Source organism: Saccostrea echinata, unplaced genomic scaffold (assembly GCF_033153115.1).
Source record: "Saccostrea echinata isolate AGI-Se365-2 ecotype Australia unplaced genomic scaffold, CSIRO_AGI_Sech_v1 ptg000006l, whole genome shotgun sequence".
NCBI classification, from domain to species: Eukaryota; Metazoa; Mollusca; class Bivalvia; order Ostreida; family Ostreidae; genus Saccostrea; species Saccostrea echinata.
The window spans coordinates 12,309,653-12,331,071 of NW_026889755.1; the positions used below are offsets into that span (position 1 = coordinate 12,309,653).

The 21,419-nt window shown below is 34.8% G+C and overlaps 1 protein-coding gene across 1 annotated transcript; it reads right to left on the bottom strand.

Annotated features, from left to right (window-relative positions):
* Positions 1-1,954: 1,954 nt before the first annotated feature.
* Positions 1,955-8,507, bottom strand: LOC133180391 (uncharacterized). Its single transcript, XM_061314928.1, has 4 exons — positions 8,470-8,507; positions 4,057-4,134; positions 3,631-3,804; positions 1,955-2,171 (listed from the first exon to the last, which is right to left on the bottom strand). Exons 1-4 carry the CDS (start codon positions 8,505-8,507, stop codon positions 1,955-1,957), a joined length of 507 nt encoding a protein of 168 aa, XP_061170912.1.
* Positions 8,508-21,419: the final 12,912 nt, after the last annotated feature.

Genomic DNA, 21,419 nt, shown 5'->3' on the forward strand with positions numbered 1-21,419 from the left:
CAAAATCATAAATTTGGTTTCTATTGGAGTATAAACTAACGAATTAGAAGTGGTTTTACTCTGCATTGAACCTGTCTTATGAAATATATGTAACATACATTTTTAAAAAGATTTATAACAGTTTTTTTTTTTATTATTGATCGTTTTTTTTTATAATGTACATTTACAAAATTAAAAATGCAAATTTGGTGTATTTTAATGAAAAAAAATATCGCAATGTCATTTTGATATATCTTCATATACATATTGACATAGCACACATTCCTATAGTCATAAAGTTTTTAAAAAAAATGTTAAGTATTTGTGATTGATGACATCGAGAACTGTTCTGTCTTGACCGAAAAAAAGAGCGCCAACAATGCTGGTCTTTTTTGGCGCAATTTTAATGTTATAATACAATGAAAATACTTACAGTGGTTCTGACAACACAAGTGATGTGCACGGTTATTATTTTTAAAAAGTTTATAAAAACCGATCAGATATTTACGTACTTGTTACAAATCTCATGTAAATATTTTTATTTGTATAAATTTTAAAAAGTAGAACATTTAAAAAAACCTTTTTAGCCAGAATGACCTCATTAAAAAAATGATTACACACTGCATTACGATCGTTTTATGTAGCACGTACAGAGTTGAATTAACACGTTTTGTTGACACGTTAGTAGTAAGGGGGACAGAGAACAGTCTGTCTACAGTCAGGATGACGTCATGGGTTTTCCCCATAAAGGTCACGAGGTCAAGGGGGAGTCTACAGTCAGTCAGGGGGTAGCCTACAGTCAGGGGTAGTCTACAGTCAAGGGGGTAAGTCTACAGTCAGGGGTGAGTCTACAGTCAATAACGTTCTGGGATTTCCCACCATTTTGGGACGGTCACTGTTTATTAATTTTAAGATTATAGAAACAGCTGTAACCACAGCAACAACATAAGGATGTTACTAAATTTAGAATAATCGAAACACACCCAGTAACATTCTGTGGGTTGTATCCACATTCAACAATGCGACAGACAGTTGAATTGCATAGCAACAGTCCAACATCATACCTAAGAATAATAAATTTAGAAAAAATACAGAGCCCTTGGGGACAGGGTTGCAACCACAGTAACAACAGTAAGGAATTACTAAATTTAGAATTACTGACAGATACCCAGCAACATTCTAAAGTTAAGACTAAATTTACGATTTTTAGTCAGTCTTGGGTGGTGTAGGAAATTAACTATACCTAGAAACAAGGCAAGATGATAACTTATTTAAGATCCTAAATACATCTGTAACCACAGCAACAGTGTAAAGTATTGCTAAATTTAGAATTAACAAAATATTGTATCAAGGCATGGTTTAAAAACGCGGTTTTTTCGTAGGACCACTCCTTTAATATGAAGGCAAAATTTAGTATAAAAAGTGCAAAATTCGAAGCATTTCTTCACTTCACTTTTTTTTGCATCAGAGGAAGAACCATTCATCAACTCTATACAGTAAGTAAACTGTCATTATCCTTTAACAATGTTTTAAGATTCTCAATCTTTTTGTTATCAGGAGATCCAAAGACAACAGAGATAGTACAAATCACAAGTTTTTATTAACATTTTCTGTTACAAAGTATTGCATGGTATAGTGTTAACAAAGTTTTACAAGTACATATAAAATGGATTTAACCATTTGTCAATTTTAAAAGCACAATGTCCCTCAATGTCTTGGCAGCACTCATGAAAGGAGATATAAGTTAATACATTTTCAAGCAGACAAACATACACTAATCAAACTGAACATAAAAATGATCCAAACAAATTTAAAAAAAGTTGTTACACTAACTTTACTTTTTAAAACAGTTAAGTCAGTTATTATTTTGATCTGTTCACAATCATCGCGAGCTCAGGGTGGTATTGTTGGATTCTGTACATTTCACACGGATACACACTGGCTTTCACTAAATGGTGTACCACAAATCAAACAACTAGAGCATTGTAAACTTGACCCTTTTAGCCGAGGTACAGCTATCTACTTTAGACAACTTATCTTCTATAAAGTTTAAGATAATTTTAATTTGCTCGCAATCCAAGGTCACTCTGGCCAGGAGGGTTTTTAAGACTTCGACTTGTTCTAAGACATCTTGCTTGCTCTGTTCCTTCATCCTCTTCTCCAATTTACACATCTTGTCCGGATTTGTTCGCCTGTTAAGGATATCCGATCCTCAGCCAGTGTAAACCTATAGGGTCTGAGACAATTATTTTAATCAGAAAATATACATACTTAACTATTTACAATGTACTTAAGATAGAGTGCATTGACTTATAATCCAATCGGGATATGAAAGTGTAAGACTTTTCCGTAAGAATAAACAAACCTGGTAATCGGATTAGGGACATTGTAATCTACCAGGATGTTTATCTATCTTGGGACGACGATGCAGGAACAGTAACGGAACATTGCTAAATATTATCTTAACATTATATTAACTTTTGCACAATACTATGACGTTGGGCTGAAGCTTATTAAAGTTTATGTTTCAATTACAATTTATTTATACAATTCCAGGATTTTGTACAAATTTATTGAATAACTTGTTTACTTGAATCTGATTTATCTATTTCATACGTAAATGAGTATTATGTATTGTACATTATAAAATACGATCTACGGCGCTCTTCGGGAGAGCCACTATACGATCACCTGTACGACTCACAACTTTTAGTAAATAAACTCTTTGCAAACATTTTGGTTTCATTGGCTTACACCAGGAAGGATAACTCTTAAATTTATTATTTTATTTAAAAAGTCTCAAAATGAAGCTTGAAATTGAGATGTTTTCGTGCAACAATTTTCATTTTATACATCTTAATATGATTCAAGGTTCTTTGAAGTCTTAGAAATGGTCTTGTAAAAAGTTGACATTTGTACCCCATAAAAGAAAAAAAAATGAATTCATTTTTAGAGAAATTGAATTTCCTTTAGTCTAGCATTAGATACCACTGCTTATTAGCATGATATGAAATTAGATGTGATATGTGATGTCTAACAATGATAGCACAAGCTTTTTACACTATGTTTTATATGACAATTGAAGTAAAAAGAAGAACTAAAATACTGTATAAGCATAAAAAAGATGCAATTTCCTCCAAATGCCTGGATACCTATATTTTTCTATCCTAAATTATATTTGTTGATCAATTTTCAATTAGAAAATGCGTAGCTGGTGTTTTTATTCGCATTTTCTGAAAATATATTTATGATTTGATAATTTTCCCTATATAATATGATTAACTATAATGATGAACTTTGAAGAAATTCCATGGGTAAATTCAAGTTACCATGTGAAATCAGAGACATTTTTGTGAGCATTTTCAATTACTTGAAAGCTGATTTTCAGAACCTGAGGATCGGACAACCTTAATGAAACAAAATCAACCTTAGTTACAGAGTGTCAGATTCCACATTCAATTAATTTATATCCCACACTTGGTGATTATTGGTCTGCGAGTTTTAAGAACCCATGCCTTTTATAACATAGAAATTAGCAAAAGTAATTCAATTACATATTTAACCCTTTTGTAAATGAATTAACATCGATGGTAATCAATAAGATGATAATTCAATATTGCTATGTAATTAATGTGTTTAAACATTCATCACCTCAAAGTAGTCAGGATGGAGTCTTCCGCCTGACTAAATCGACCCTTATCATTATCCGAGTTACTGGTAACTGGCGCAAAGGCACTGCAGTTTGAATCGAGTGCCGGCGAGTAGCTGGCAACTGGTGCAAAGGTGCCGCAGTTACCCTGGCTCTCTGGTGTAGGACTTAGGGGTCTAAAGAGATCGAGAGAAAGGGGGGAAGACACTAACTTTTTATTATGTTCAAACTAAATTATCGAAATTACTTAAACCTGCTTTTTCTGAAGTTCAAAAGATTTAATTTAACTTCATAAAAATCAGTTAGCTAATAGTTTAGAAATTAAACAATATGAAAATGTAATGACTAAAGAATTTTTTTTAAAAAGTTATTAAATATACATATAACACATTCTGGTACATTACGTTACACAATAATCCAATCTTTACCTTTTTAATGACTCATTTTCTTTGCCAATTGTACTTAATGTCGAATGGTAGTTTGGAGAGGGAGGGGGTGGAATATAACTTCAATAAAAGAGTAAGAGGAAATGTGAAAATAAAATACATACAGCACTTACGGTTTTTTCTTTCATATTTTTAATTTTATTTTATTATTATTAGGGTCTTCCGTCTTCAGCGGAAGACCCTTCTATTATTCTTCGGTTTCTTTTTTACCTTTATTAGGGTCTTCCGTCTTCAGCGGAAGACCCTTCTATTATTCTTCGGTTTCTTTTTTACCTTTATTATTATTCTTTTTTCTTCTTACAAAATCTGTGCAGAAGATTTCTCGGAGATGGCTCGTTCAATTTTATTCAAATTTTCATGGTAGATGCGTTGACATTTGAAGTTAATTCCGGCAATATCGTTTTTTGAAAATCACTTCCGGTCGGAAGTTATCGCCCTTTTATTAAAATTCAGAGGACCTCCTTGTCTGCGATGGAACTAAAAAACGGCTTAAGCTAGCGCGCTGAAATTTTCAGTGATGATAGAGGACATGTTGCCATATTGCACCTGGGTTTAGATATTTTCCGGAAGTGCCTAGTATGGAAGCTCGGTAGGGGTCGAAATTTAGGACACGAATCATGAGTGAATTTTTGAGACATTTTGTATCATATCTTTTAAAGTATAATTATTTTGTTAAGACATGTTGAACAATATTTGTGCAGAATAAAAAGATCTGTAACATGATATCAAGAAAAAAGGGCTGACTCATCACATTAGGGGCCAATAGGGGCCGAAAGTCTTTAATCGATAACTCTTAAACAAGCAATATTTTTGTATACATTACTGAAGCAAAATTATTTATCTTAACAAACTACAACTATATATTATGATTTTTACGTCATATGTTACATAAATAAGGGCCATAAGGGGCCAGAATGCTTAATCTTTGAAGCTTTATATCTCGAAAAGGGGAAACATTTTGAAAAGCAATATTGAACAAAAGTTGTTTAGAATGATGATCTGTGCATCCTTTGAATTTTTCCTAAACAGCCCCTATAAGGACTTAAAGGGACGGCCCTTAAATATTTCAAGTCTACATATCTCGAAAACGAAACGAAACTTCTGAATAGTTGTTGAACAAAAAGTCTTCAGAATTACAAGACCTTTCAAGTGATATCAAGAAAAAGGGGCTAACCCCTCAAATTAGGGGCTCAGAGGGGCCAAAAGTCTTTCATCTATAACTCCTTAACGTTAAATATTTTGATATTAAATATTGAAGCAAAAATGTTCATCTTCACAACCTGCAACTTTATATCTTAAAATTTTCAAATATTACGTAATTAGGGGCCATAAGGGGCCAGAATGCTTAATCTTTGACGCTTTATATCTCGAAAAGGGGAAACATTTTGAAAAGCAATATTGAACAAAATTTGTTTAAAATGATGATCTGAACAATGTGCATCCTTTGAATTTTTCCTTAACAGCCCCTATAAGGACTTAAAGGAACGGCCCTTAAATATTTCAAGTCTGCATATCTCGAAAACTGAATAGTTGTTGAACGAAAATTCTTCAGAATTACAAGACCTTTCATGTGATATCAAGACCCCTCGAATTAGGGGCTCAAAGGGCCTAAAAGTCTTTCATCTATAACCCTTTTACAGTAATGTTCATCTTCACGATCTGCTACTATAAATATTTTAAAAATTTTTTTGGTGCCATAATGATCAAAATTTTGTTAAACATAACTGAAGCAAATTGTGCGTTTTCACTATTTATATATTTATGAACGAAAATCTCAGTCAAATTCGTATCTCATCTTATCAAAAATCGGACGGAAGACCCACTCGTTGCTCGCAACGAGATCGCATCTAGTTATTATTCTTTTTTCTTCTTACAAAATTTGTGCAGACGATTTCTCGGAGACGGCTTGTTCGATTTTATTCAAATTTTCATGGTAGATGCGTTGTCATCTGAAGTTAATTCCGGCAATTTCGTTAAGTGATATTTACTTCCGGTCGGAAGTTATCGCCCTTTTATCAAAATTTAGAGGACCTCCTTGTCTGTGATGGAACTCAAAAACGGCTTAAGATAGAGCGCTGAAATTTTCAGTGATGATAGAGGACATGTTGCCATTTTGCACCTGGGTTTTGATATTTTCCGGAAGTGCCTAGTATGGAAGCTCGGTAGGGGTCAAAATTTAGGACACGAATTATGAGTGAATTTTTGAGACATTTTGTATCATATCTTTTAATGCATAATTATTTTGTTAAAACATACTGAACAATATTTGTGCAGAATGACAAGATCTTTAATATGATATCAAGAAAAAAGGGCTGACTTATCATATTAGGGGCCAAGAGGGGCCAAAAGTCTTAAATAAATAACTCTCTAACGATCAATATTTTGGTATACATTAATGAAGCAAAAAAGTTTATCATAAGAATTTACAACTATATATTATAATATTTATGTCATATGTTACATAATTAGGGGCCAAAAGGGGCCAGAATGCCAAATCTTTGGCACTCTATATCTCGAAAGTGGGAAATATTTTGATAAGCAATATTGAATAAAAGATGTTCAAAATAATGTTCTTAACAATACGTAACCTTTCAATTTTTGCTAAACGTCCCCATTAAGGAGTGGAAGGGCTGGCCCCTAAATATATCTTTTGCATATATCTCGGAAACGAAAAAGAATTTCTGAATAGTTGATGAACAAAAAGTGTTCAAAATCATGAGAGCTTTAAAGTGGTATGAAGAAAAAGGGGCTGTCCCCTCAAAATAGGGGCTGAGAGGGGCCAAAAGTCTTTAATCAATAACTCTTTAACGATCAAAATTTTGCAATTCATTACTGAAGCAAAAATGTTTATCTCAACAATTTCTAACTATATATTATGATATTCACATCACATGTTACATAATAAGGGGCTATAAGGGGCCAGAAAGCCAAATCTTTGGCACTCTATACCTCGAAAGTGGGAAATATTTTGATAAGCAATATTGAATAAAAGATGTTCAAAATAATGATGTGATCAATATTTAACCTTTTGATTTTTGCTAAACGTCCCCATTAAGGAGTTGAAGGGCTGGCCCCTAAATATATCTCTTGCAAATATCTCGGAAACGAAAAAGAATTTCTGAATAGTTGTTGAACAAAAAGTGTTTAAAATCATAAGAGCTTTAAAGTGGTATGAAGAAAAGGGGACTGGCCCCTAAACATAGGGTCTGAGAGGGGCCGAAAGTCTTTAATCAATAACTCTTTAACGATCAATATATTGCAATTCATTACTGAAGCAAAAATGTTTATCTCAACAATTTCCAAATATGTATTATGATATTCACATCACATGTTACATAATAAGGGGCCATAAGGGGCCAGAAGGCCAAATCTTTTGCACTCTATATCTCAAAAGTGGGAAATGTTTTGATAGGCAATATAGAATAAAATATGTGCAAAATAATGTTCTAAACAGTAAGCAACCTTTTGATTTTTGCGAAACGTCCCCATTAAGGAGTTGAAGGGCTGGCCCCTAAATATATCTTTTGCATATATCTCGGAAACGAAAAAGAATTTCTGAATAGTTGTTGAACAAAAAGTGTTCCAAATCATAAGAGCTTTAAAGTGGTATGAAGAAAAAGGGACTGGCCCCTCAACATAGGGGCTGAGAGGGGCCGAAAGTCTTTAATCAATAACTCTTTAATGATCAATATTTTGTAATATATTACGGAAGCGAAATAGTTCATCTTCACACTCTTTATATCTTATGCAATAAGGGATCATTAGGGGTCAGATTGTATAATCTTTGGCGCAATAAATCTTGAAAAGGAAAAATAGTTTGATAACCAATATTTAACAAAAGACGTTCAAAATAATATTCTTAATATTATGCAATCTTTCAATTTTTGCTAGACGTCCCCATTTAGGATTTAAAGGGCCTGCCCTTAATATTTCTTTTGCATATATCTCGGAAACGAAAAAGAATTTCTGAATACATGTAGTTGTTGAACAAAAAGTATTCAAAATCATGAGAAATTTAAGATGGTATCAAGAAAAAGGGGCTGACCACTCATATAAGGGGCCAAGACGGGCCGAAAGTTTTTAATCTATGACTTTTTAATGATCAATATTTAGTTACACATTACTGAAGGAAAATTGTTTGTCTTAAAAATTTATTTATATAACTATTTTTTAACGAAAATCTCAGTCAAATTCTTATCTCATCTTATCGAAAATCGGACGGAAGACCCACTCGTTGCTCGCAACGAGATCTCATCTAGTTATTATTATTATTATCATGTTATTAATTTTGAGAAAAGATGTCATCGAACTAGGTTTAAAAATTTTGAAACAAAAATTAAAAACTCAAAAAGTGATTAAATCAGATTAATTTTCGTTTCACAAAATTACACTTACCGAGATGGAAGCGCAGACCGTTCCAATTCCTCCCCCATTTTAACCCATAACTCCTCAAAACACTAAAGGAATCTGCGGATTTGCTTGCGTCTCCGTGATAAGAAATACACAGTCCCGTACTAAGGGTAATCATGTGTTATATAAATACAAATTATAGATATTGTATTTTATATAATCTTATTCATCAACTTTAAACAGAATAAAAGAAAAAAAAGACGAACTAGAACTGTGTTCACCAACAATAAAGCTAACATATCTTTATAAGAAAATATAAAATTCAAATTAAAAATAATGTTTAAAAAAATTGAAAAACTTATAAAACTTAACAGTCATAAACCTAAAAGAAAAGCTTCTTAACTTTGCAACTTAAAATAATTTAGCTAATTCTTAAAACAAAAGGAACATTTTACTTACAGGAAATCAAGGAATTCTTCTGCCATAATTGTCACTGATATTTCTGTCAATGATAAAATCTGTTTGCAACCCCCCCCCCCCCCCATTTATATATTCTCTTGGACGGACGTTTTGCTCGTACGAAAAAGGGCGTGTGTGTTGGGGTATCATCACTCTAATTGATGGATTGAGTAATGATTGAGAAGTTTCCGTATTATTCTTTATTCATCTGAACGTCTTTTGAATCACCTTTGAAAATACCGCCCGGTTGTTCTACACCTGCGCAAAGGTAATACATCATGACCTGACCTGAACTATTTCCTGGTCTTTATAGGTCAGGATGTATGTACTTAACGTGTGCTCATTCATTAAATACAGCTTTTAAACAACTGTTCCAATAACTCATTTACTGAGGTCAGGTGAACCGATTTATTCACATAAATTAAAAAAAAAATATGTATTATACATATAGTTATATTTAACAAAAAAAAATTCCGCTGTATATTATATATTCCTTAATTCCTACACGAATTACTAACAAGTAGTTTAATAAAAAAAAAAATATTTATATGCTTCAACTTGTTTTCAGTTAATGAGGCTAACAATACCATAAACCTAAAAGAAAATTTAATAACACTGCAGCTAATCTTAATATAAGATTTTAGCTGATATTTAAGTTCGTAAATACCCTTTGATATGTACAGTATACATATGCCATTGAAAAAAATATATACGCGAAGAGTGGGGGAGGGGGGGGGGGGCTTAAAAATAACCAAAAAAAAAAAACAGAACAATTTTATGGGGATAGGATCAGAAACATGCTCATTTCAATATATGGTTGGGAAACTGGAGACTCTTGTCTGTCATTATAGGCGATGTTGTATCAGCTTGACATGTACATGAGGGCTATCCTCAGCCAGCGCCAGCACTGTGTAGGGAAAATAAACAATCAAAATAAGTTGATGAATTATAAATAAATTTATTATATATGATAAAGGGCCACCAACATGCGTAAAAATGATGGGACTGAATGTGTGAGCTTGTCTCATACAAAAATGTCCTAATGATTTGTTAATTTCGAAACCGTCTTTCAAACCAGGGGCGGATCCGGAATTTGAAGTTAGAGTGGGCGCCAGTTTTAGGCAAGGGGTCTGAACAGCCCTGGTTGGGACCCAGGGGGCGATTTTTCAAATTATTTTTAAACGTTTGTAAATATAAGACCTGCAAAATCACAGCAAAACCCCTGTCATGCAGAAATATAAGAAACATATCTTTTTACTTTTTTCTTACGAATGGCTGTAAATTAATCAGTTTATAAAAAAAAAATCAAGTTCAATAGGACGATTTACTGATGAAGTTGAAAAAAGATAACCATGCCAGCTTGTATTGTACTCGTATAATAAACATGAAAGAGTCGTTTTAAACACTACTTTGTAAAACCAATAAGGTCCGCCAAGAAGAGTTATCTCCCCCAGGTGGCGCTCGTGTACTATGAGGTATAGATACGTCGCCATATTTGTCTACTTTATAATAGTTAGAAACCGCGTTAAGGATAAATCGTCGATGTGCCAGTGTATTGTTGTGTACCTACGTGTAAAAATAAAAAAGGTGGACATCTGTTCCCTTCGAACCCCGATCTAAAATTGAAATGGCGAGTCGCGATTCGAAGATTGGATGTAAAGTCAAGAAAGTTATGGGAGCCGGCTGCTCACGACCGGGTATGTGGAGATCACTTCAAACCCGATGATTACATTCAATCAACACTACTTGGTTAGTTCGTTATGGTAAACTAGTTGTTGATCTAATTAACTACGTTTTTAAATAATTGGTTCTTAGCTCAAAATCATCGTAACGTGAAATAAATCTACTGTATACATGCGATGCGCAGTTAACACGGCTAACGTTAGCCTACTAGCTGTTTTCCTACTCTGGCAATTCATCATACTCGAATTATCAATTATTTACGAGGGGGTATCAAAAAGTTCGTGGACTAGCGCCATAAAATTAAAACCGCTTTAGGTACATTAATGAATTTTAAAATATTTAGTTAGCATCATCTTTTCTATCTAAAGAATAAACCATAAATCATAAATTTTATTTTTTTAATAAATTAGTAATGTTTTTGTAAGCAATGGTATGTCCAGGCGACGCAACCTCGAATATGACGTTTTTTCGACCTAAGTATTACTGAGAAAAACTATTTTGTTATGAACATTTGACATCCAAAAATCCCGTTAATTCAGGTGTGTGATGGGACACTACTGTTCCGTAAAATATGCAATTTTTACCTCATTCTGTAAGTTCTATGAAATTTTATCGTAAAATTTGTTTGGAGTGTCCAAACAATTAAGGGCTTGAACATGACGTCAAAAAGGGAGAGGGGTTTCTTTTTCCAACATTCTACAAAGTTTTGTCCCTAAAAAAACTGGTATAGGCCTATGAAATCTTTAAACTGGCTACAGAGAAATAAAATGCATATAGAGTACTTGTTTTTTTAATGCCAAAATGGATTCAGCAAGAAAAGGGATGCACAGTTAATGTCGATTTGTAGTCAATGTGTGAAAAGTCAATCACGTCAAAAAATGAAGTTGATCATGTGTGATAAATTATGAACTTCAAAAGGCAAAATATGCTGGCATAATCAAGCGAGGATCTCTCCTTATGTATAAATCCATTTGCAATATTATATGCTATGAAAGCAGCTGTTCATGACATTGTAAAGTCATATAAACAGGACGGGTTTAAGTCCTTACTCAACTCCAGGGAATCTCATCAAGGTAAGTTTATGAGGTAGAAAAATCGGACATTGAATAACAACGACGTTGTCGGACGTCATGAAACTAAACGGAGACAGCGCCGGGTGATCATATAATGTCGTTTTCATTTTATAATAATTTGGCAAATAATGAACGTATCAAGCTAAAATTTTCTAAATTTCTTTATATTTTGTTGTTTTATGTTCCTTATAAATTTTGAAAGCACAGACTACATAGTACTAATTTTGTCGACTCAGTCCACGAACTTTTTGATAACCCCTCGTAATTAGCGTGTATTTAATTATAATCACACCCAAATGTTTCCTTATTTTCGAAATAAAGAGAAAACACATGAAAGTGAAAGAAGGCTACAATAGAGTTTGTTTTATTTTAAGGGGAGAGAAAGGGACTAAAACCAGAGGCTGTTCCTTCTGTCTTTTCCTTTGCATGTAAGAATGAGTCATCTAGCGCAAGAGAACAAAGATACAGTAAAAGAGTCAAGTGTGATAGAGATCATAGTGAAAATGTGTCTAGTAGTGAATGTATTAGAGATCATAGTGAAAATGGGTCTACTAGTGAATGTGTTGTGACTTGTGAATGAAGTGGTGATGGCGCAACATCAATTCTTTTTTCAATTTCTGTACGGTGTACGAAGCGTACGCCATATTGTTTATCTCGAATACCTCATAGTACAACAGCGCCTCTAGCGGCGCGAGGGGGAGATAAGCTGTTGGCGGACCCTATTACTTAAAGTCGAGTGACTGTCGCATTTGAATCAAAGAAGAGAATAATTAAAATAATCCGAGTTTCTATATTTGCAATAATATTGTATTTTTTTGTTCAACATGTAGGGAGGGGGTGAATTAAGTTTTTATAAATTGTGCCCAATCCCATTGTAATATATAATATAAAATAAGTTAATGAATTATAAGATAAATCTAATAACTCATTTAGTAAATGAGACAGAAAAAAAGATTAATGGGATGTCGAAAAAAACATGGTATGAATTGATGAAAAGTGTAAAGGTCGGGTTGTTGATGGAAACACCCGCGAAATCTCCGTCACATGATTAAAAATCCGTGCAACTTTTGCGGCATAAATGTGAAGATGGCCAGAGCAATGGATCGTGGCGTCCCACTGATCATCATGATCGGTGTCATATTGATAAATTCGATTGACGGCAACAGTATTCAGTGTAAATTGTGTACTGGACGGTTTGGGGTGTACTATTGTACAAGCGTTTCTACAGAATGCGTGCGGATTTTCGGGACACCAACAATACGTGAAATCAAAGTATTTAGTTGTGGTGTGAAAATTATGCGTGATGGGGCGGACAGGATCCAATCAGTAGGAACCGAAACAACAATATCTGTATTAGTGAGTATATTTTTTATAACCCTCCTCCTCTTTATGAATTGGAAAGTCGAAAGCCACCGTGGGAAAAAGACGAACCACGTGACAAAAACAGACCAATAGTGTTTCGAAATTTTTACTATGGAATGTGAATTTGTAATTGTATACAAAGGAAGAGGGGCTACCTCTTCGAGACCGATTCACAGGACAGAATTAACTCTAATGAGGGGGATTCACCGGCCTGATCCAATTCTACTACTTAATTATGTCTTTCACTTACACCCTAACCCATAATAAGATGCGAGCCGGTTTTGAAAGGGGGTCATCTCAAGAGTTACTTGAATTTTTTTCTGATAATTTTCCGGTAAAAGATTGTTGTGCAGTATAAGTCATAGTCAAATAATTAATATAACAATGAATGTTTTATTGAAATTATATAATATTTTATCACGCATGTGAGTTAAGGCTAGGTATAGGCGTTTCTATGCAAATGAGCTAGTAAAAACGTGTAAGAGGTATATTTATTATTCAAAGAATGTTTTGATTTATTTTCTTATGCATACTTAGTACCCACGATATGTTATAGCCAGTACACATTATGACGTCATATTATGACGTCATTGATCTTACCTACTGGAGGTAATATAACACATCAACAAAACAGCTTCGGCGCAAGGGATTACCCTATTTATTTTTACATAAAAATTGTATAATGCTAAGAAGAATATTCTGTAGATTAATAGAATTGCTGCACAAATCCTAGGCATTTTCTCATTTGATCGGAATTTGAGGAAACTTATACCGGACTGAACATTTTACCCTGATTCAACTTAAAACTTTTCAAATAGAAATTATACAACTGAGCTGTTGATATTTGTGCAGCAATATCAGCAAACGTTGGAATATTCTGCTTCTAAATTTACCTTGTTTCCTTTAAATAAAATAGAGCATGCCCTTGCGCCGAAGCATTTTTGTTGATGTCCATTATAATCTTGTGTAGTAAAGAACAATGACGTCATAATATGACGTCATAATGCGGACTGGCTATCTCATGTCGTGGGTACCAAGTATGTATTAGGCAATAAATTTTAACTTTCTCTGTAGGATAAATATAGTTTGTAGGTATTTAAATTAGTTTATTTGCATAGAAATGCCTATACCTAAGCCTTAACTCACCTGCGCATGAGACATTTTGAGAAATAAGGGAGGGGGGGGGGATAATGTCAATATGTTACTTGCTAGTCTTTACGTATATTAGCCTGACCTTGATTATGCATACTACGTCATCAGTCGTTGTGCACTTGTGTACATGGTGTCAGAAATATTTACTCTAATCATTTTCACAAGTTTAGCTTTTTAAAAAAAAAAGCTTAGAAAGTCAGCCACTGGATTATTTCCCCCAGTAGTATTAATGTATATTATATCAAATTTTATTGAATTCTTAACTACCCTCTAAAACATTAGTTGCAGTCCCGCAATATGCGATGAATTTAAAATTTATGATGCAGATTGAAAGAAAGTGTGGGGATTGAACATTAAATTCTACTGTTCATCATAACTAGACATCATGAATTCCTTATTACCAGATTATGAGATATTACAATGTTTCTTTACAGAACCCAGTGTGTCTGCAACAACAACTGGGACCCATGGAATATCCTCAGAAACATCACCACTAACCAGGATCTTGAATCGGGTATCCAATCCCTCTGTTAAGGGTCAGTATTTAATTAATAACGTATACTAAAAGTATTCAGATAAGACTTTTAAAAACTTATTTTTATAACATTATATATATCAAGTATAAGTCGTTGAAATTACCATTGCAAATTAAAAAAAAACAAATATATTTTTTACTAGACATTACAATGTAACTTTCTTTACAGAACCCAGTGTGTCTGCAACAACAACTGGGACCCATAAAATATCCTCAGAGCCTTCACCACTAACCATGAGCTTGAATCGGGTATCCAATCCCCGTTAAGAGTCAGTATTTAATTAATAACGTATACTAAAAGTATTCATAGTTCAAGTATATATGCAGTTGAATTCGCCATTGCAAAAAAAAAAACAAACAAACAAAAAAACAAATATATTTATTACCAGACTTTGCAATGTGAACTTTCTTTACAGAACCCAGTGTGTCTGCAACAACAACTGGGACCCATGCAATATCCGCAGAAACATCACCACTAACCAGGATCTTCAATAGGGTATCCAATCCCTCTGTTAAGGGTCAGTATTTATTGTATTTGTACTTTAGTAGGTATATTTATTTCCATCAAAGATACAATTAAAAAAACATGTTTGTAAATTTAAGTAGAAAATAATTGTTACATAAAAAACGTTGAAATATTTAGTTAAAATTACTGTAGTATTTTTTAATGATTTTTTTTTAAAAGCTGGTCCACAGTCATTGCTCAGTGATGTGGCAACTGGTATTTAACTGTTTTATTATTTCAATCTGTTTAAAAAAAATTAAGATGTGTTTTAATAGAAACAAGGATTATAGACAAAATAGACAAATGAAAAAAATTAAGATAACTCACTTTAGAAAAATGTACCGAAGTATAAATTACTTTGTGCTAGAATTTAAATACTCTGTTGATAGTTGATGCATGTATATCTACTTTAATTTTCTTTTATTTGGGATTTTTGATTTGGGCAGTAACAGTTAAAGCCCTAATAATATTTTATGGGCTGAAGAAACTTGTCAAGTTTTGGATAAATCGCTGCTGCCCAGCACCTAACATTTCTGATATGCATTTGCTGTCACCATCATCATACACAACTTCAGCAGACACAGACACACCTCAGCAACCTAGACAACAAGCCCCTGCTCCTCAGCCGGGACAACAAGCCCCCGCTTCTCAGCCGGGACAACAAGCCCCCATTCCACAGCCGGGACAACAAGCCCCCATTCCACAGCCGGGACAACAAGCCCCCGCTCCTCAGCTGGGACAACAAGCCCCCATCCCACAGCCGAGACAACAAGCCCCCGATCCTCAGCCGGGACAAGCCCCCGATCCTCAGCCGGGACAACAAGCCCCATTCCACAGCCGGGACAACAAGCCCCCATTCCACAGCCGGGACAACAAGCCCCCGCTCCTCAGCTGGGACAACAAGCCCCCATTCCACAGCCGGGACAACAAGCCCCCGCTCCTCAGCTGGGACAACAAGCCCCCATTCCACAGCCGGGACAACAAGCCCCCGCTCCTCAGCTGGGACAACAAGCCCCCATTCCACAGCCGGGACAACAAGCCCAGTATTCTCCACCAACTACTAGAAGCAAAACAGCAAAAAAGAAAGTAATGTTTGAAAGCAAGTCATAGGTTTTCGTGCTTTTATTGATGGGATGATTTTTCTTGCTTCTTGTTCAAGATTATATATTTTGATGAATGTGTAGTCTTGTAGTTTTGAAAGGATAATCCTATGAAGATTTGAAATAATTCTATGAAAATTTGAAATTTTGATGACTTTGTATTAAGTATTTTTTTTTCTTTTCAGTTGTACAGGTGTTGAAGGGATTTAAATATTTTATGACTGTGTAATCCTTAAATTTTTATTCACCTGTATAACTTTTAAGGGGACAACAGATTAAAGTTGTGAATTTTTGATGACAGATTTTTTTTGAATGGGAAAAAGCATAAAGTTTGGGACTTTTTGACTGTTTAATTTTCATTATTTTCCTTTTTTTAAAAAATAGATTTGTTAATGACATTTCACATTTTTTTAATTATACTTTCATGTTAAATACTAAACACTCTTGACAACAGGTAACATTACGAAAATGTCACATGCGTTCAAATCATGCGCGTACGGTTCACCGTAGAATTCTCAAAACGTCAGTTATGCATTTAAAAGAAGCCGAATAAACGACTTCAATAAAAGCTTACGTCCGATGTAGCATACTTGAAAACAACCAACGACAGACGAAACATCCTTGCGAGTGCAAACTTTAGATGATAAAGGACTTTTTGAGTAGCAAACAAACAAAAAAGAGGTTGGTAAATCTTTTCCGAAGCTTTATTATTGAGAAAATAGAAGCGGGGAGTTTGAAAGCTTTCTAAGTGTGAACTGAACGACGATCTCCGATTTTTTTTTATGACATCCGAAATCAATAAGACATTCAGTATAATAAAATAAATAGTGCACGTTTTTGAGGGTAACAGTTGAAATTGACACCCCTCGGAAAACCATTGTCAACCTCCGCTGACGCGTCGGTTGACAATGGTTTTCCTTGGGGTGTCAATTTCAACTGTTACCCTCAAAAACGTGCACTATTTATATAACAAATTTGATAATGACATTTTACTTTTTTTAATGAATGTACATGTAGTACAGAGCAATGGTATCGTTTAAGGACATTGACTCGTTAGTTTTTCTTTTGTGTTTTCCTATGGTTGCTTTTAATGTTTTTGTATTTTTTTTCTGTTATTTTTATTTTATGCGGCAGTTTGTCTTTTACTTGAATACTGATCAAAGGAAAATTTTAACTCCTGCCTTTATTTGTTGATTATTATGATTTACATATGACAGTGATTATTTGGTGATTTTTGTGATGTGCAATTGATGTAAAATGATGTTTAAGTTTTTTTTTTTAAACTGATAATTGTGATTTACACCTAACATTGATCATTTGCTTATTATTATTGTGATGTATAAGTTATGACATTAGGGTTAATTGTTGCAGCACATATTCCTATATAATAATATTTAATATCCAATATTTATAGATTACAATCCTTAATATTATATACCTGATATAATGTTATTAATAACAATGCAGGTTTTAAATATTTTTGAACATTTGTTTAGCTAGAAATTCTTTTGGTTATCAATTGAGTTTATTGATATAAAAGTTTTTTAAAGAACAAGTTTGTACAAGGTTTATATTAAGCATGTTATATGCTATTTATAGATTTTTTTGTCATTAGGCCAGTATATTTTTTTAACTTAACATTGTTTTAACCTAATGTCATTTCTTTGAAAATATGATAAGTATTAGGAAATACTTAAAATTTATGTTACAGGAATGTTGTCAATAAAAAAGTATTCTTTCTTTTTATTAATGTACTCAAGTTCGATAAATGGATATTCTGATAATTGTGACATTACACTGTCTGTAAAAATAATGTTTAACTGGTTTTTCAATTTCATTAAACAAATAACTAGCCATGTTTATTTTTAATCAAACCAAATATACCTTTTGTCCTATGACATGGATATAAATTTATATATATAAAGTTCCGATTCTAAGGACACATTAGCAAAACCTTACTATATCTGGAAGAGAGATACCAGGACCTTCAAGAAAAATCTGTCCCGCGACACCACGTTCAAGGTCAAATTCAACGAACAGTGAAGGGAGGATAAATTAATAGATATCCAAAACAAATTACATGAGATGTTCCACGATCTGTTGTCGCAGGCCAGGGGTCACGATGCGGATTTGGGAAGGGTGGTCCTAAGTCATCCGAGTTTAAACAATCCTATCGTCGTGCTGCTGCAGTCCTGGGAAATATTGAATGCAGATGTCGTCATGTCTGAGATCACCAAGGTACTCAATTCGAACGAAAGCTTACCCGTAGACGAAAATCTGCTAGTCACCATCGGGTCCATTGACTTACCTAAAGGGGGAGGTAACCCTAGAAAATTACCCATTACAACTCTTTTCGGTCCTAAAAACAGTATAGAAAGGAAAAAATCACTTTTTCACGTACAAAATAGTGACAATTTATGTATGGCCATTTCCATCGGTCTGTGTTTTCTAAAAACGTGCAAGAAAGTAGATACGGAAACATGGAACAATTTAGTGGGGAATGATCCTGGAACAATGCTAGATCACGCCCTCAAACACCGCACTGTTTCACAAACATATTATGACAATATCTTGAAAACGTCGAGACAAAAAATGCAAACGGAGCTGGCCATGGGAAAAAGCCGGTGTGCCCAATGACAGGTATTTAGGTCTAAATGATATCGAACCTTTCGAAAATTTACTTGATGTCTCGATCAACGTCGTGCCCTCTGCAGTAGGAAACAAATTTGTTAGGGTCACAGAGGATCAGGGTAAGCCTCGTCTCTATTTGTATCACGTGGATTCGGAAAAGGAAAAACACTGGCACGGGATTGCTAGGATACAAGGATTTTTTAAGGCGTCGTATTTTTGCCATAGTTGTTTAAAACCGTATAAAAATAAATCCAAACACTCTTGTGCCACCTCAACTGCCCAGAAACAGACGTCCAAATGGGTTGTTGTTCCTTTGGTCGGATCTGTCGGTCTTGGACGTGTTTTAAGAGACATAAACAACAAAGAGTTGTCAAGAAAGAGAGTTATCCCCCCGCCTGTGACGTGTTTTACCAATGCAAAAATTGTAGAGTCACTCTGGAACGTGCTAAGCGCTCTCCCGATTTACATATTTGTCAAGAGTGGCAGTGTCCCAACTGTCAAGAATATCAAACGGGGGAACACAATTGTTATCAGAAATCGCATACGTCTGATATAGAAAAGAGAAACAACAAATTTATGTTCTACGATTTTGAGACGCGTCAAGACGACATTTTTCATTGGGACAAAGGATACAGACCGTCTTGCATCAGATGTCGCCATTGTGTTAAGGAGGAACGCCAGTGCCCAAACTGCAGACTCTGTCAGAACTGTCGTGATCCGTCCTGCGGTCTACAACAACACAAAGTCAACTTTGCCGTACTACAAACCACTTGTCACAAATGCGAAAAAGAGGAACTAGTGGACGGTGCTACCTGTCATCATTGTGGAAAACGATGTGGAAAATGTTCCCGGACCCGAAAAGGAGAATATTTGTATTCCCCTTGTACCGACACTTGTGGGAAAAGGGAACTCGTGTTTTCTGGTGACAGCGCCGCCGAGCAGTTTTCTGCTTGCATCACCAGTAAACACTGCAGAGACTCAATTTTAGTTGCACACAATGCCAAAAGTTTTAACTTGTACCCCGCTTTAGAAGTTCTCATCGACCGACACTCCATTCGACCTAGCAAGATCATATACAATGGTTCCAAAATCATGTACATGCACATTGCCCAAAAACTGAATTTAACTTTTGTGGATTCCCTCAATTTCCTTCCCATGAAACTAGCTAAAATACCAGAAGCTTTTGGTCTACAGGAACTCTGCAAAGGTTACTTTCTCCATTTATTTAACACCAAAGTCCATCAAAATTATGTGGGGCCATATCCAGAATTAAAATATTATGGATACGATGCCATGTCGACTGGGGAGCGGAAAAAGCTTGCAGAATGGCACGCAACGAAACCTTTAATTTTCGAGAAGAAATGTTGCAATATTGTCGCTCGGACGTTGATATACTGAGACGGGGCTTTCTGGAATTTAGAAATTTAATGATTAAGGTGACGACCATCAAAGAACACATTACACAAGCAGACGGAACCGTCAAGAAAAGAACCACGTTTGGAATCGACCCATTTGATTACGTCACCATTGCAAGCGTGTGCATGGGGATATTCAAATCTCTATTTTTGAAAGGAAAGTACAAGATAGAAATCACCAAAGATAGGGAATGTTCTTGGTATAGAAGGGTATAGAAGTGGTCAAAATCGATGATTCGTGGACGTCATTAGTTCACTTAAGAAAGGACGAAAATATACAGATAGGAAGACGACATTTCAAGAGTCCCATAGCAGTAGTGCCCTCTCAAAGTTATACGAAACGCGACAATTACAGCAAGATTTCCATTCAGTGGTTAGAATGGTTAATGGAAAAAAGCCGTCAACGGGGAAATCCCATAAGCATTTCTCACGCTCTCAACGGAGGTGAATATCAAGTCCCAGGCACCAATTATAGATGTGTCGGATTTGTTCAGACTCCCAACGGAAAAGGAACCAGTTACGAATTTTATGGTAAGACCTGGCAATATAGTTCTGTTTTTATATCTAACATTTACCCCCTTTCCCCCCTAAACTGGAAAGGGGGGGGGGCGGGCGGCGGCGGCGTACCTAGACTTAACCACGAATACATTAGTGTTATTAAATTTGTTTTTTTTTTTGTATCTCTAAACTAGGTTGTGTGTTCCACGGTTGTCCCTCCTGTTTCCCAGAAGACCGAAATTTCATCAAACATCCGTCCACCAATCAAACAATCAAAGAATTATACGATATGACAATAAACAGAGAAAAAGAACTTAAAAATCTGGGATACAACTTGATTACCATTTGGGAGCTTCAGTTTAAATATCAACTGGACAAGAATGCGGCATTACAACAATTCGTGTCGACCCTAGATCTCCAAGACCGACTCGACCCACGTGACAGTTTTTTTGGTGGCAGAACCAATGCCATCAAACTACATTACAAAGATGCAGAAGACGAAACCCTACAGTACTTCGACTTTACCAGTCTCTATCCATGGACCAACAAATACTGTCGCTACCCCGTTGGCCATCCTACCAT